We start from the raw sequence: 13,994 nt of genomic DNA, 5'->3' as shown, positions 1-13,994 counted from the left end.
ATATAAAAATTGATGGTGGGCAGGCTCAGGGAACTAAAATGTTGCAGTATTTTGACAATTTACCTCAGTGAATCAACTCACCATGAGTGCTTTAGAGCAAGCACAAAGAAAAAAGCAGGACTGCACAGTGGGTGACAGAAGAGGCAACTCCAAAAGGCAACCATCGGATCAGCTAACTACAACACAAACCCACAACCTTACTCTCTCCCAATGAAATCAATACATTTACACAACCTCCAGTGTTCAATCAATTCTGTACACCACTTCTAATGTTCACTTGAGTCACACTTCGTATTTTAATGAAGCTTTCATATCATATTTATAGGTGTTAATTTAAATTTTCATTAATGAAAAAAAGTTCAGAACAGCCCAAGAATCCATCTAGCAAACATGATTTGAGCCTAGCAAAATCTGCCTTTTCAGCTGTGCCCAAGATAAAATCCTAACTTCCTTTAACCTGTCTGCCTCTGAAATGCAAGCAATGACACCAACCTTATGTTTATTTTCACCAGTTCATCCCCATTCACCAAAGTCCACTAATGGTAGATGATGGTATCAGTGATGAGAAAGTGGATCGCTATCATATATATAAACCATACTTCCCACCAGCACAATTATGTTACCTCAGTGAGGTATGATAAACAATGGTCACCCTGATGACAGTTAAAAAGCTGGTGGTTTGAGCGATCAATGATGTCGGTTTGGAAGAGACGAAGATGTACATGAGATTGTGATAGTGCCGTTCAGTACCGGGAACTGGCAGGACAGCAGGAGACAACATTCCTGGCAGTAGTAGGTAGGCAATGTAACAGACAAAGATCGCACTACTGCTCCATCCTGCATGTGCAAACTGGTACGGAGAGGGTCTCATGCGCAGACACACGAGCTTCTGCATTCCAGCTTAAGCCAGCTCTTCCACTCCTAAGGTAATTGGTGTTAATCTGGTGTTTAGCAAGCTGTTAAAATTCTCAGGGAAAGACAAAAGTTTGATCTAATGTCATGGGATATGATTAATGATTCAGATACAGTTCTCACACGTGTGACTTAATGGCAAGAACTGTGCAAATAGAATGAATGTTACTATTTTGATAGCACTCCCTGAAGACTACTGACGTACCAAGGTTGTTACCGGTTTAGTTAGTAGCAGTATCAGCATGCAACGGTCTTGCTAGATATATCTACCTTATATGTATACATACATATACACACACACATATACATTATTATTTATATATATGATACAAGCAGCCAAACGAAATAGCATATAGGCATGCTGGAGCTGTACTTCAGACAAACCGTTGCATAGAAAGTAGTCCCTGTTCAAGTACTCCGTAATTTTGGTTGCCTTGGTTCAGCAGCCATGCTGGCATTTAAGGCAACATCTAACAGAAAGAATGACCTTGCTTGACAACTGAGTTAAACACGCTGTTGTACTTTCATGAAAAGCTTTCACTGTGCACTTGTGTGTACGTAGCACAGAAATTATGCTCTTGGTCCACCCAGCTGCCAAACCAGCCAACAGATAAACCAAATTTCAGACATGAAACCTGTCCATCCCAACGTACCATCACTATCCATGTTTCAATTTCTTGGCCCGATAATGAGATCCTGAAGTTAAATGCTGGAGGCCTGTCAACAGCAGAGCTTAAAGTCAATGCCAACTGACTTCATGTATCAGCTCACCTGACCTAGGAGCTGCCAAAAATAACATGCATTTTTCAAAGTCTCTGGACCAGCTCAAGCATGGAAAGTAAACAAGACATGAGAAATAAATCAAAATAAAGTGTCAATACTATACAAAAGAGGTATTCAATGTGGAAAAAAACCAGTAATCTTAGTAATGATGGACAGGTTACAAGTTTGTAAGTGACAGTATGGTGACCTGAAAATACCAGTTTGTTTTTGCCTCATACAGGCATTGTATTATAATGGAGACCAAAAGCAAAAGCTGTCCTCTCTCTACTGCCTTGGCCTATTGTACTACATTTGGGTCATTTCTGGAAGTCTCAGAGGCTAATTTTACAAAACAATCAAACCTCCTGTCCCCGAAACAAAACCTAAATTTACTGTCAGAAATGCAGCTTGAAAGGGATGTTAGAAAAAAAGTAGTATTTGATTCAATTAATATGCAGAAAACCCAAGGCAAATCTCCCTTTCTTCCCACCCCAGATCTCCTACATTTCTTACGTCCATACCAGAAAACTGGATTCCTAAGTAAATGAGAAAGCTTTCTACACCTCTGAGGCAAAAATCTTCTTCCATTCAGAAGAATAACAGATTTGCCTAGTGCTCCTCGTTTTATCAAATATACCTCTTGATGACAAATGAATACTAGAGAATAGGTGACATATCAACATTGCAAGATATCCTATGCAAGCTTGACAGAAAAAGCCAAAGGAATGGAGAAAACTATGGAACTGTTCCACCAGCAAAGACTGTGGCTAGTGTCCGGGGGGGGGGGGAATCCAGTTTACCTGGACAAGCTGCTAAAGAAGTGGCTAAAAAAAATAAAAATAGAGCACTGCTTCTAATCTCTTTTCATAAGCTCCTTTTCCACACTAGATTCAGACTTGTAAGACCCTTACAACTGTGAAAAACCATTCCTACCTAGCTACTCAACAGTATTTAGGAGCGACATCATTTTTCACTCTTTCCACCAATATTGCTGCTGCAATAGAGAAAGCCCTTTGTTTTTCCTCACTTTCTACCATTTTAGGTTCTCGTTCCTACTAATTAACTTAAGTGCATTTGCCTCTACCATCTCTGGCATGCAGCAACATGACATTGGCATGATTCTTGACATTTCAACTGCTTCTCACAGACCTACATTAAAATCAATGAGTTTTGTCAACTTCATCTACTCTCTAATTAGCAAAGGTACATACAGCAGCATAGGCAGCAATGCCTTCCGTTTGTATACTCAGGAAGATGACTTTGCATCAACTTACACATTGCTTAAACCAGAAGTTTATCTTTACAACCATATTACAGCTATGAACTTAACTCCCATAGCATCTTTTTTAATGTCCTTCAAGGCTTAATAACAAAAGTTATGCAACTCAACACTGTAATATTTCCATTTAGCCAACAAGGATGAGCCTTGATTATAAAAATCAGATAAAGTTGTAAAAAAATGTAGGTTGTATGCTTCATAAAAAAAGTTTCCTCCATGATAGAAAGGAAAAAGTTTTTTGCTTAAATTTAGATTAGAAGAACCTGAGAACTACTCCATAGGATACAACCCTGGGTTCATAGCCTCATTGCAATGTGTTTAACTGTGCTTTCCCTGTTGTTAACTTTATTAAGAGTTTGCATTCCTTCCATTCGTGTTTGCAGAAAAACACTTAAATTATGGGCAATTACTTGATGTTTTGAAGATATTTTGAGATATTTGGCTTTCACATCACAAAGCGTGTATTACTTCAGACAGCATTTAAAAACAAAGCAATTCCTTGTTCTCTATCCACTATTCTGAGCCATGATTTGTGAATGGATTACATTGGGGGGGATGGGGGGGGGAGAGCGAGGGGGGAAAAACCAACCAGAAAAGAGGAAGTTGTGCTTTTGAAACTATCAAAGTGGAGTGCATGCTTTGCAGATAAGTACAATTTCAGTAACAATTTTAGATTAAGTTTAATACAGAGTATCTACCGTACATTTCAAAAGGAAGCATCTCCTTCCTTCATGAGATTAACAATAAGACTTGAGACATAAAATTTTAAATTAAAAACAGAGAATTCATTATTCTGAAGTCATCTGCCGCTTACCCTACTTAAAGTTCTCAAAAAAACACGGATTCCTAGGATGAAGTAGCCACTAATATAAAAATTCATTGTCACGTTTTTGCATTAAAAAAACTGCCCCACAAGTCCCGTCATCTTTCACTTCGCCTTGCTGCAAGGAATGAGAGCAGCATTTCTAGATCTTATACATAACATGATTTCAGTCCCCTCCAACAGGGAAAAGAACAGACAGCTTCTACAGGAGGGAAAGCAATCTTTAGAAAAATCAAGATGCGTGGGAAACAGCAAAAGTCCTTGGGCTCAGAAACGCAGCTTTGAAACACCTGGCAGTAAATCAATGTCACCCATTTCACTGTAATCCCTCAAGTCACTTTTATGAAGATTACTTCCTGCAGTGCATTCCTCACCCTCCTCCCTCCCCGGCCGACAAGGGCTCTAGGAACGACCACTCCGAGAAGCCGCACCGCACATCTGGAGACCAGCGCCGGACCCGGGCGTCGGTCACGCTTGGTACAACTGTTTCATTACGACGGCGGTCGCCGGAGCCCCCGATTCCTGCCCGGCACTCCGCCTCCGTGCCATCGCCGCAACTTTCCCGTGCCCCTTGGCAGCGCGGCGGAGCGTCCTGCCGCAACTCCACCGCGTCCAGCCCGCGCAACTCCGCCGGATCCAGGAGAACAGCCGCCTCCCCGTCCCCGAGGTCTCCGCCGTCGCCGCGTTCCCTCCCGCCCTGCGGGGACACCAAAGTGCCCGGCACCGCCGCTCGCTCCCGGCCTTCCCTTCCCCCGCCCGCCCGCCGGCCCCGGCCCCTGCCCCGCGGCGGCCCCTCACGCCTGTCCCCGCGCACCGCGACCCCTCGGGCTCCCTCCGACCTGCCACAGCGTGTCCCGTCCGCACCGCCTGCCTCCCTCCCTCCCAGGGCGGCCGCGGCTCTCGGCTCCCTCCGCCCGGCGGCCGGGGGAACAGGCAGGGCGCAACTTCGCGAAGTGGCGGAGCAAGGGGCAGGCGGCCGCGGCGGGGGAAGCCTGCGGAGCGCCCCCCCACCTCCGCCGCCGGGGCTCACGGCGCGGCGCCCGCCTCAGGCGCGCCCCGTGAGGGGGCGGCTTTCCCGCCTCCCCGTCCTGTCCCGTCCGGCAGCGGCGGGGACTCACCAGGGGTCGAACTCGTGGATGATGCTCTCGAAGCGGATGACGGCGAAGAGCCGGGAGCTGAAGCCGGCCAGCCAGGCCAGGAAGAGGATGGTGAAGGAGAGGAGCGACTGCCAGCCCGCCGGCTGCGACAGGCCCCCCGACAGGCCGCCTCCGCCCGCCGGGGGGCCGCCGGCAGCCGCCGCCGCCGCGCCGCCGCCGCCCGCCCCGGCGCGGCTGTTGAGCAGCGCCACGGAGTTGGCGGCGGGTTTGTGCTTGTTGTCGGGAGCCGAGTGCTCCGCCATGTTGTACCCGGGGCTCCCTCGCAGCCTCTCCGCCTGGCGCGTGCGGGGAGGAGGCGGAGGAGGGGTGGGGGAGGGAGCGGGAGGAAGGGCAGGGGGAGGGAGGCTCGGCAGGGGAGGGGCGGAGCCCGCCCGCTCCCTCAGCGGTCCTCACTGACTCCCCGCCGCCGCCGCCACCGCCGCCGCCGCCTCCTCGCTCAGCCGGGCTCTGCCTCCCGCCGCCGCCGTCACCATGCCAGTTGCGGCGCGGGGCGGGCGGGCGGGCGGGCGGAGCGGAGGGGGCCGCCGCGGCGCGCGAGCCCGGGGGCGGGGCCAGTGACGGAGAGGGGGAGGAGCCGAGAAGCCGGGGGCTGGGCTCGAGGCGGGGGGAGGGGCCGGCGGCCGCGCGCGCGCAGGCTGAGGGCAGAGCGGAGGAGCCGCAGGCGCGCGGCCGGCGCCAGGGGGCTGAGGCCGCCCCGCGCGCGCGCGAGGACTCAGGCGGGAGGGGCGAGGGGGCGGGTGGGCACGAGGGCTCGCGGATCGGATCCTGGCGAGCGAGCGGTTTGACATTGCCGCCCTCCAGCGCGGGAGGAGCTACGGGGGGGCGGGGCTCCGAAGAGAAGGCGAGGATGGCGGGGGGGAGGGACCAATCCCCGCGGTAGCCCTTCTAGCAGGAACTCCGTGACGACCTGTCACAGAGCGACAGGTATTTAAAAGGGGCGGGGCGAGCCCAGGCAGCCAATCGGAGGGGCGGGGGTGAAGGCGTGGCAGCGCGCGTAGGGGAGGTTGCACTCACCGCCAGCCATTGGGGGGATAAAAAAAAGGGGCAGCGGTGACTGGCGGTGGTCTGCGCTAATCAGAGCGAGGCGTGCGAGTCACGTGGGCGTCCTCAGGAGGAGCCATGGCCTCCGGCGCCGCGCCAAGGGCGCTGCAGTGCGTGTGGGCTGAACAACGCTCCCGGCGTGCTCTGCGCGGGGGCTCCCGAGGCGCGCGGCGCGGCGCGGCGCCTGCCGGGAGTCGTAGTCCGTGGGGTGGGGGCGTGCTCCACCCCCGGAGCGCGCCCCAGCCTCGGAGCGCGCGAGCGGCTGCTCCAACGGTTGTAACGGCTCCGACGGCCATTGCTTGTCAGGAGAGCTCTGTGCGTATGTGGCAGGAGGCAGCAGCAGCCCCAGCCGTCCCTAGGGAGGCTCACCTCTCTCCCCTGAGGGGGGCCCTGGGCTGGCGTTAAGCGCTGGTCACCTGCTTCTCAGCCCGGGAGCCTGTTTTTCTTTGTCTTTCATGGTATGAGCTTACTCTTTGGTGCTGTGCCTCCTCGGGGCTCATGTACCTTTGATCCATTTGCTTCAAATGTTTAATTACCCCAGTAGAAATCACGTTGGCCGCAGCAAGCGTTGTGCTGGCGCTTGACCTTCAGGCAGCTAGGAGAGGAGTAGCTGGAGGCAAGGCCTGGCCGAGGTCTGGGAGAGCTTGCTGCCCTCACCCCTTTGCAGCCACCTGTCTCTGCTGGGAGCGCTTCCAGTCTGGTACAGAGACCGGCAAATGGAAACCTTGCCTTTTTTTTTCAAAGTGACTTCTGTTTTAGGAGTTTTCATAATGAAATGCTATTTGGGAGTCTTAACTTCCTTAATTTTTTTGTGAAACCTGCAGTTAAAATGAGAATGTGAAGAAAACTGAAAGCTAGTGAAGTTTTGCAGTCATGCTTTTTGAATGGTCCTGCCGACCTTCATTCTACTCAGATATGCCAGGAGACTGCCTGCTTTTAGAAGAAGTATGATACTAAGCATAGGCAAAATAAAAAATATATGGTTGTTTGCACTGTTTACACCAACAACTCATTTTGTGACTTTTATGTAGGGCTGTATTTTTGAAATTAAATAGCTTGGGTTTTGTTGTCTGAGCTCCAGGCATTCCCTTTGATACACAAACATGGCTCCTCAAAGGTCCTGAAGATTTGCAGTTCAATTTCACTAATGTTGATGGGGACTACACTGGGCCTTAGCTAACTAATATAATTCTAATTAGTCCCTGCTATTGTCTCTGTTTTATTTGCCAGAGGAAGAAAACTGTATGTTTCATTGTAAGCAAAGTGGAAGCCTTTCTATTAAAGTTGTTCTTTTAGTGGAAAGCTCTGTTTAACAATTTGTAGAGAATGTGACTATTTTTCCTCAATTCTTGCATTAGTCAGCAGCTGCGACTCGGTCACCAGGTTTGGAAGCAGAGTTACTGTATTGTAAGGTGTGTGCATGTTTTAAGATGAGCACTTTGATATACTGTTGCTACTAAGGGGCTCCATTTTACATACTCTTAGAATAAGGCTTAGGAAAACTTCCAGAAAATTTTGAGGTTCAGTTTTGCTGAATCTGACTCTTAAAAGGCTATGCTTTTTGTTTGGTGTAGTTTTGTTTGTTTGTTTGCTTTTTAATACTGTGTTCTTTCTTACTCTTGTTAAAAGAGGCCAATAATATGCTCAAGATAAACTGAGTTAGACATTTGCCCCTTTTCTAGTGTTGTCAGTGAGGCTTTTTTAATGAGCTGACCAACTGGCATTTCAAGTGAAGGATTTTTTTTTTAATTGGCTCATGAACAAAGAGCAAATGTGACTAGAAATGTGCAACTATAAAATGTTTTCTAAAATCCATTGACTGATTTTACAACAGGCTCAGTCCTGGTCTACTTTTCTGAAATGACAATGCGGTCTTTCCATTCTCACGGTTGGGACCCTGTCTTTTGGTAACAGCAGTTCAAGCTTAACGATGCAGTAGAGGAGCTGCTTTAAATGGTAGTGTTGTATGTAGAATACCTTTGTCTTTTCTTTCCTTCCCCCTCCTCCCCCCAACCATTTTTCTAGATGTTAAGGAGCCAAAAAGGACTGATGATGCATATCAGCTGGGAAAAAAAAGTGTATATCAGAACTCCTTTTTATGTAAAATTTAGTATCAGTGTTAACTTTCCTTGATAGGGAATCTGGCTTATTTAAAAATTATTGCAGATCATGGTGTGGATAAAGTTACATGGTGTTTACTTTAAATTTCAGTGCTATAACTTTTACATCCAACGGGGAGGTTATATCATTCTGACTATACTAACAGTGTTAAATCAGACAATTTTTTGAGCATAAACAAGCCCAGACAGAATGTGATTTATTTGAATGCTGACTAATGGTAAAGTGTTTCTTTGTCGTTGGTAACAAATGATATTGTTGCCTATTCATTTTCAAACCATTTGAAAGTCTGTACTGTTGAATACCTCAGAGCTTGGGCAATGAAATCTAGTGGCAGCAAAAGCACAGTTCTAGTAACAGCTTTTATTAATGTTTCTGTAAATGTATTGTTTAAATTTTTGTATGAAATAAGGTTTAGTAGTCTTACAATAAAATTGATCAAACAAATGCACACAGATGGAAACTCATAGACTCCTATAGTTAGATGGAAGGATTGAGTTATTTTGGTACTATACTGTCATGACAGCAATGGAAAGTACATTTCTGTAGAGGAGGTACAAAACATGTCTACTGAAAACTGCATTCAACCCATACTAATAGATTGATGGGAAAGAGGTTTTTCATCTCTTCTTTTTTTTTTTTTTCTCCTTTTTTCCCCCTCCTGTCCTCTTGTGTTCTTGCATTTGTTTTAAGGTAATTTGGTTTGATTTATTCCACTGTGTGTGGTGGTGTTTTCTTTGAACACAAAAAAACACAAAAATGTCCACATTAGTGGCTGAGGAGTTGACTTTGTGTAGTGATTATGAACCATTTTGCATATAGAAAATCAGTTTCCTATTCCAAGCATGCAAAATAATAGCCACATGCCTTAAGGAAAAAAAAATCTTATTTCATTTTCAAGCTTCCTTAATAATGGAATTAATTCAGGGGATAATGCCAAGTGCAGAATTCATGTTATGGTTATACAAACCAGAGCATCTTGAAAGTTGTGGAGCTGCATACACGAAAATGTCAGATGAGAGCTCCTCATTCCTCAACACAGCTACTGTGTATCACTGATGTTCAGTCTGCTCTTGAAAGAATGGCAAACAAAATTTGTGCAGAAAAAAACTGCACATGGACACATCCAGATAATAAATTATTAATCAGAAGTATAAAGTCATGGTTGGTGGGAACAATTCATACTTTTCACCAAGCTTTATTGGCAACAGTTCAGCAGCGTTTATTAACAGGAGTAGGTACCTTAGTTTAGAAAGCCATTTGAAGAGCAGTTCAGGCTTGAGGTAAATAAACAAGTCTCTTAAACAGTTCTTCCAACTTTGTGGTCCTGCAGATGAACAAGTTAATAAGTTGGGTGTTAAGATTTTTTGAGGATGGCTTTAGAAATTAACGATACAATACTTCCTGAACTGAAGGATATTACAATGTAAGTAGCACAGTTGAGCGTAACTTGATGTGGTGGAGGATGCTTGATTTCAGCTATGTGTTCAGATGATCATTGTTTAAAAATGTGTGACAGTGTTTAAATGAGGGAAAACGTAATACTATTGCACATAATTATTCTTGAGAATCTGAAGTTTAATGCATTTAAAAAATAACCATCTATTAGTCTCCATATAGACAAAATGGCATGAGTTTAAAATAATTTTAAAATCAGTTTAATTAAGCAGGTGCAACCCTTTGTGGATACGTGTGAATCACTTAAGCCGGTGGTAAACTGATACAAGATTGTCTGCAAAGAGCTTTGCACCTGTGTAACTATAATGAGGTTTTTAACTGATGTGAATTAAAATGGCGCAACTGTTGTGTTTAGACAAGGCCTTCATCTAGCATTTAAGTCAGTAGCAGTAGAAACTTGACTTACTCCTAACAGTGTTCTACTGGTGATTTCTCCTCTTCCTTTCCAATAATTTAAACACGTGTTGATTGATGTTCCTCCTCTGCTTCTCCTGTCTTAATTATCCTGCTTAGTTTCCCTTTCCCATGACCTGCACAGTGGTAAAAATCACTCTGGTTTGCAAGCACAGAGCTGCCAGGCATCACAAAGCTTTTTGCTCTTCCTAGCCAACCTCTGGCATATTCTTCTGCCGCCAGCACCTTTTGTATCAACCTCGTCTTCACTTCCTGTGAAGAAATGGGGCTTTTCCCTCTGGTGGGCTGGTACCAGCTCTGCAAAGTCCCCCTCCCTTGTTAGAAGAACTGAGGCAGAGGCACACACTGGGTCTTTCTTTAAATAAAATAATACCATACTGAACATTATGCATGTGTATATTCTTACCCACATGCATAAGTGCTGTGCAACATTTAAAACCTGTGGACCTCTGAATTACCTTTCTTGAAGTGTTGTGTTTTGTCATCTCTAGTGTTTGCAAGCGCCTTAACGAGAACTTGTTTGTTCTTGGCAAATGCTGCAGCCAAGCATTTTTGCAAAACTTTCATTTTATTCCTTCTGATAAGAAGGAATGTGCTGCCTTGGGTATGATCAGCAAAAAATAAAATTTTAAAAAAGGCCATTTTCTTCAGGGACATCACTAAATGGCCCATCAAATACCTGAAGAGTGATGTTTAGCATGTAAATGCTAAGTCCCCAGAAGTTCTAGATACTGGGTCTTATTAAAATATTATGTTGGAACAGCAAAGCTGCTAAGGGAACCAGCTGGAGGGTAAAGCTAACCTCTGGGGAGTAAAGTGAGAGATATATCAATTTTAAGTATATGGGATCTGTTACTGCTTAGTTGCAATTACGGTGAATTTTGTCACTAGATTGAAATGAGAGGGGAGAGCAGAATACAGGAAAGAGGCATTCTGCTGTTAGCTGTAACACCAGCTGCATGTTACGGCATCAGAGTAAGACGTGTGGAAACAGCAAAGACCAGAGGGACAGAGAGGAAAGAAAATTATTTTTATGTTGTTGTTTAAAGCCTGTTGAAATCAGTGGGAGTGTTTTGTTGGTAGGATTTTGATCACCCTTGAGTTGCATTTTTCTTCATTGCCTCCCTCACCAGAACATTCCACACAGTTCCTGGTAGCAACTGAATATAGGGGAAGGGGAAGAGGGTATTGTTTGCACATTGTCTGTAAACTATTACCATAGTTCATCAAAGTTTAACTCTTCTGATTTTAGTTTGGCTGATAAATTTGAGCAAATTGTTTAAGTTGGAAAGTTCTCCTACAGTATCAAAGATACTTCAGTGCATTAATTAATTCAGTAGGAAAAAATTTGAAGATCGCGTAATGCAATATCAGCAAAGAATTCCCCATGCCTGAAAATTTCTCTGTAAGTATTGTGCAGTGTTTTTCCATAATTGGGTTTGTAGTCTAAATGTGCATAGCCTTGAGGAAAGAGAAGTTTACAAAGAATTGTTTCTAGTGCTTTTCTGTTGCTAGCAATTCAGACTAATTGTCTCCTTGCTGTCTAGACTACTTGTAGATATTCTTCTAGTCAACTGCTGCATTAATAACTGCATCAGAATTGCAAAAGAATTTAAATCATTTTGTTGTGGAATGAACGGTGCCAAAATACACAATGCAGTGCAAAACAGGAGCTTATGTGTGCTTTGGGATAGTGTAATTTCAACCCATCCTCACATAGAGATGTGAAGTGAGGACTCCATCATTGTTGAGAAGAGAATTCAGCAATGACTACTTTATGACTTTATATGACTTGAATTTTTTTGGTTGCTGCAGTAGCATCAAATGATTAGAGGCTTCAGAAGTGGAAAAACTGCTGTATTGCAGAAAAGTTACTAGAAGGCTTTTAATGACTTCTGTCCACATATGAACTGAGACACTATGTTCTGTGATATGTAATCTTTAAGTCTTCAGTTCTTACCACAGGAATCTCTTTTTGTAAATGACTGTAGCACTTGAATCCCAGATTTATTGCTATCCAGTTGAATTTCTGGCATGTGTTTCTGATTCTTTTTTTATCATAGATGTAACTGGAACAATTAATCTTAATGTTTAAAACCCTATCCTGAGAAAACTGATCCCACAATAATTAATCCTTACTGCTAAACTCTCTTTTTATGCATCCCTCCTTTAAATATTTGTTCCACTTTTATAGGTCTTAGGACACTGAAATCCCTATTGATACTTTATGCCAGTTACTGATACATGCTCCCAGACTTAAAAACCCAGCTAGTATTTCAAATTAATTTCCTAAAAGAGAATTTCTAATTGCTAAAGGCAAGCAGCCACATAAATCTGAGGCAAAAATAAAGATCCTTTTCTTATTTGACTATATAAGAAGGGCTGCTGCAAAAACAGGACCAGAGGATAGACTCTCCTGCCAAAGCACCTGAGCCACTCTTCAAGGCAGACACTTGCAGGCCATATTGGGTAGGTTATGCGACTATTACGTGCCCCGTTTTCCTTCCTTGATGTGGCAATCAGCCAGAGTAATATACCCTAACGTAACAAGCCATCTCATAACTTTAAAAAGCCCTGTTGTTGTTTTCTGGTGTGAATTCTGTCCTCTAGAACTTGTTCTTGTTTTTTCCTCTTATGCCCGCTGTACTTCTGCATTTAAAAACACTTTGGGGGGTTGCATGAAATAATCTTTAACATGAAGATACAAAAGTGCCTTACAAATGCTGGTTTAATAACTACACCCCTGGCACATGCATACAGCCTGCCTGCCCGCTCCCTTCTCCCACCTTGTTGATACTGTGCCTCATTTTTGCGTGGAGCCAGTGTTGCTGGAGACCAGCCAAAGTTGCCGAGACCTGTGTGGTAACTCTAATCTCAATATTGCTCTTTTCTGAGCTAGAACAGATGCACATTGATTTTGCACAAAGGACTATGTTCAGTGTTGCTTTAGCTTCTTTGTGCCATGGAGATCACATAGTAAGAATAGCCAAACTGTTGACCTTCAAAATTGTATGGGTGAGAGTGGACAAATCTTCCAACTGTTCCCTGAACTGTTGCCTAAAGTGTGGACCCTTATGTACAGTATTTAAGATTCATCCTGAGAGCCTTTTCTGTCCCATAACCTACTGTGTCAGACATGCATTGTTAACGGGGGGTGGGGCGGGGCGGACACACCAGGATAGCACTGGCATCCGAACTGTATGGCAGCTTCCATGCCTGCTCTTGTCCTCTGTCATCTAACAGACACACTATGTCATAAAGAGCTTATCAACATTAATTTGAGAGAGATGTATTTTGTGAGTGTAGTTGCAGTCTTTCAAGTGCATAGTATAAATTTAGTGTCTCACAGGCTGCAGGGAGTATCTGTCATGGAGCACTTCCTCCCCATCCTCCTCCTCCTCCTCTGACCTTGGTGTTCCCTCTGTTTCTAACTCTTTTTGTTCCCTCCTCCTCTCTCTAGCTGGTGGTTTCTTTTCTTTCTTAGATACATTTTCATAAAAGTACCACTAACCTGGCTGGTGGGCTCAGCTTTGACCTGTGGTGGGTCTGTTGTGGACCTGTCTGGAGCCATTTGTGTCCAGCATAGGACAGCTCCTGACCTCTTCCCACAGAGGCTGCCCCTGCAGTCTCCCCACTACCAAAATCTTGGAAACCCAATACAGATTTCTGAGTCCACACAGGCAAGCTGAATAGGGAATGTGACCAAGCTATCTGCACCGTATCTTTTTGCTGGTTACCAGGAGTTTTTTACTTTACTCAAAGGCCTTTTTATTATGTACTATTCTTGTTTATACAACATCAGACATTGAATATTATGCTCGGAGGCTGTACGTATTTATGGAGTCACACAACTTTTTCTTTTGAGAGGATCTTATTTATTAATATTGAGAATAAATTCAGGAATTTAAGATAACGGGCTTTTTTTAGAGAAAATGCCCCATTATCTTGACATACAAGGTTCTTTAATTGCTGAATTGGTTCTACTTACATATCCTTCATGTGACTTCCACTTGAAGCAGAGATACACTCC

At 44.7% G+C, this 13,994-nt stretch overlaps 1 protein-coding gene across 1 annotated transcript in view; it reads right to left on the bottom strand.

Moving 5' to 3' along the window:
• STT3B (STT3 oligosaccharyltransferase complex catalytic subunit B) overlaps positions 1 to 5,465 on the bottom strand; it is a 55,296-nt gene extending 49,831 nt beyond the window's left edge. Inside the window, exon 1 of the mRNA XM_075493203.1 lies at positions 4,895 to 5,465. Coding sequence (XP_075349318.1) covers positions 4,895 to 5,175 — 281 coding nt within the window. The 5' untranslated portion in view covers positions 5,176 to 5,465. The remainder of the gene's footprint in view (positions 1 to 4,894) is intronic.
• Between the last annotated feature and the right edge of the window lie 8,529 nt (positions 5,466 to 13,994).

Source organism: Mycteria americana, chromosome 2 (assembly GCF_035582795.1).
Source record: "Mycteria americana isolate JAX WOST 10 ecotype Jacksonville Zoo and Gardens chromosome 2, USCA_MyAme_1.0, whole genome shotgun sequence".
NCBI classification, from domain to species: Eukaryota; Metazoa; Chordata; class Aves; order Ciconiiformes; family Ciconiidae; genus Mycteria; species Mycteria americana.
Note: the sequence above shows the minus strand (reverse complement) of the source record. Positions and strands in the feature narration are given on the sequence as shown.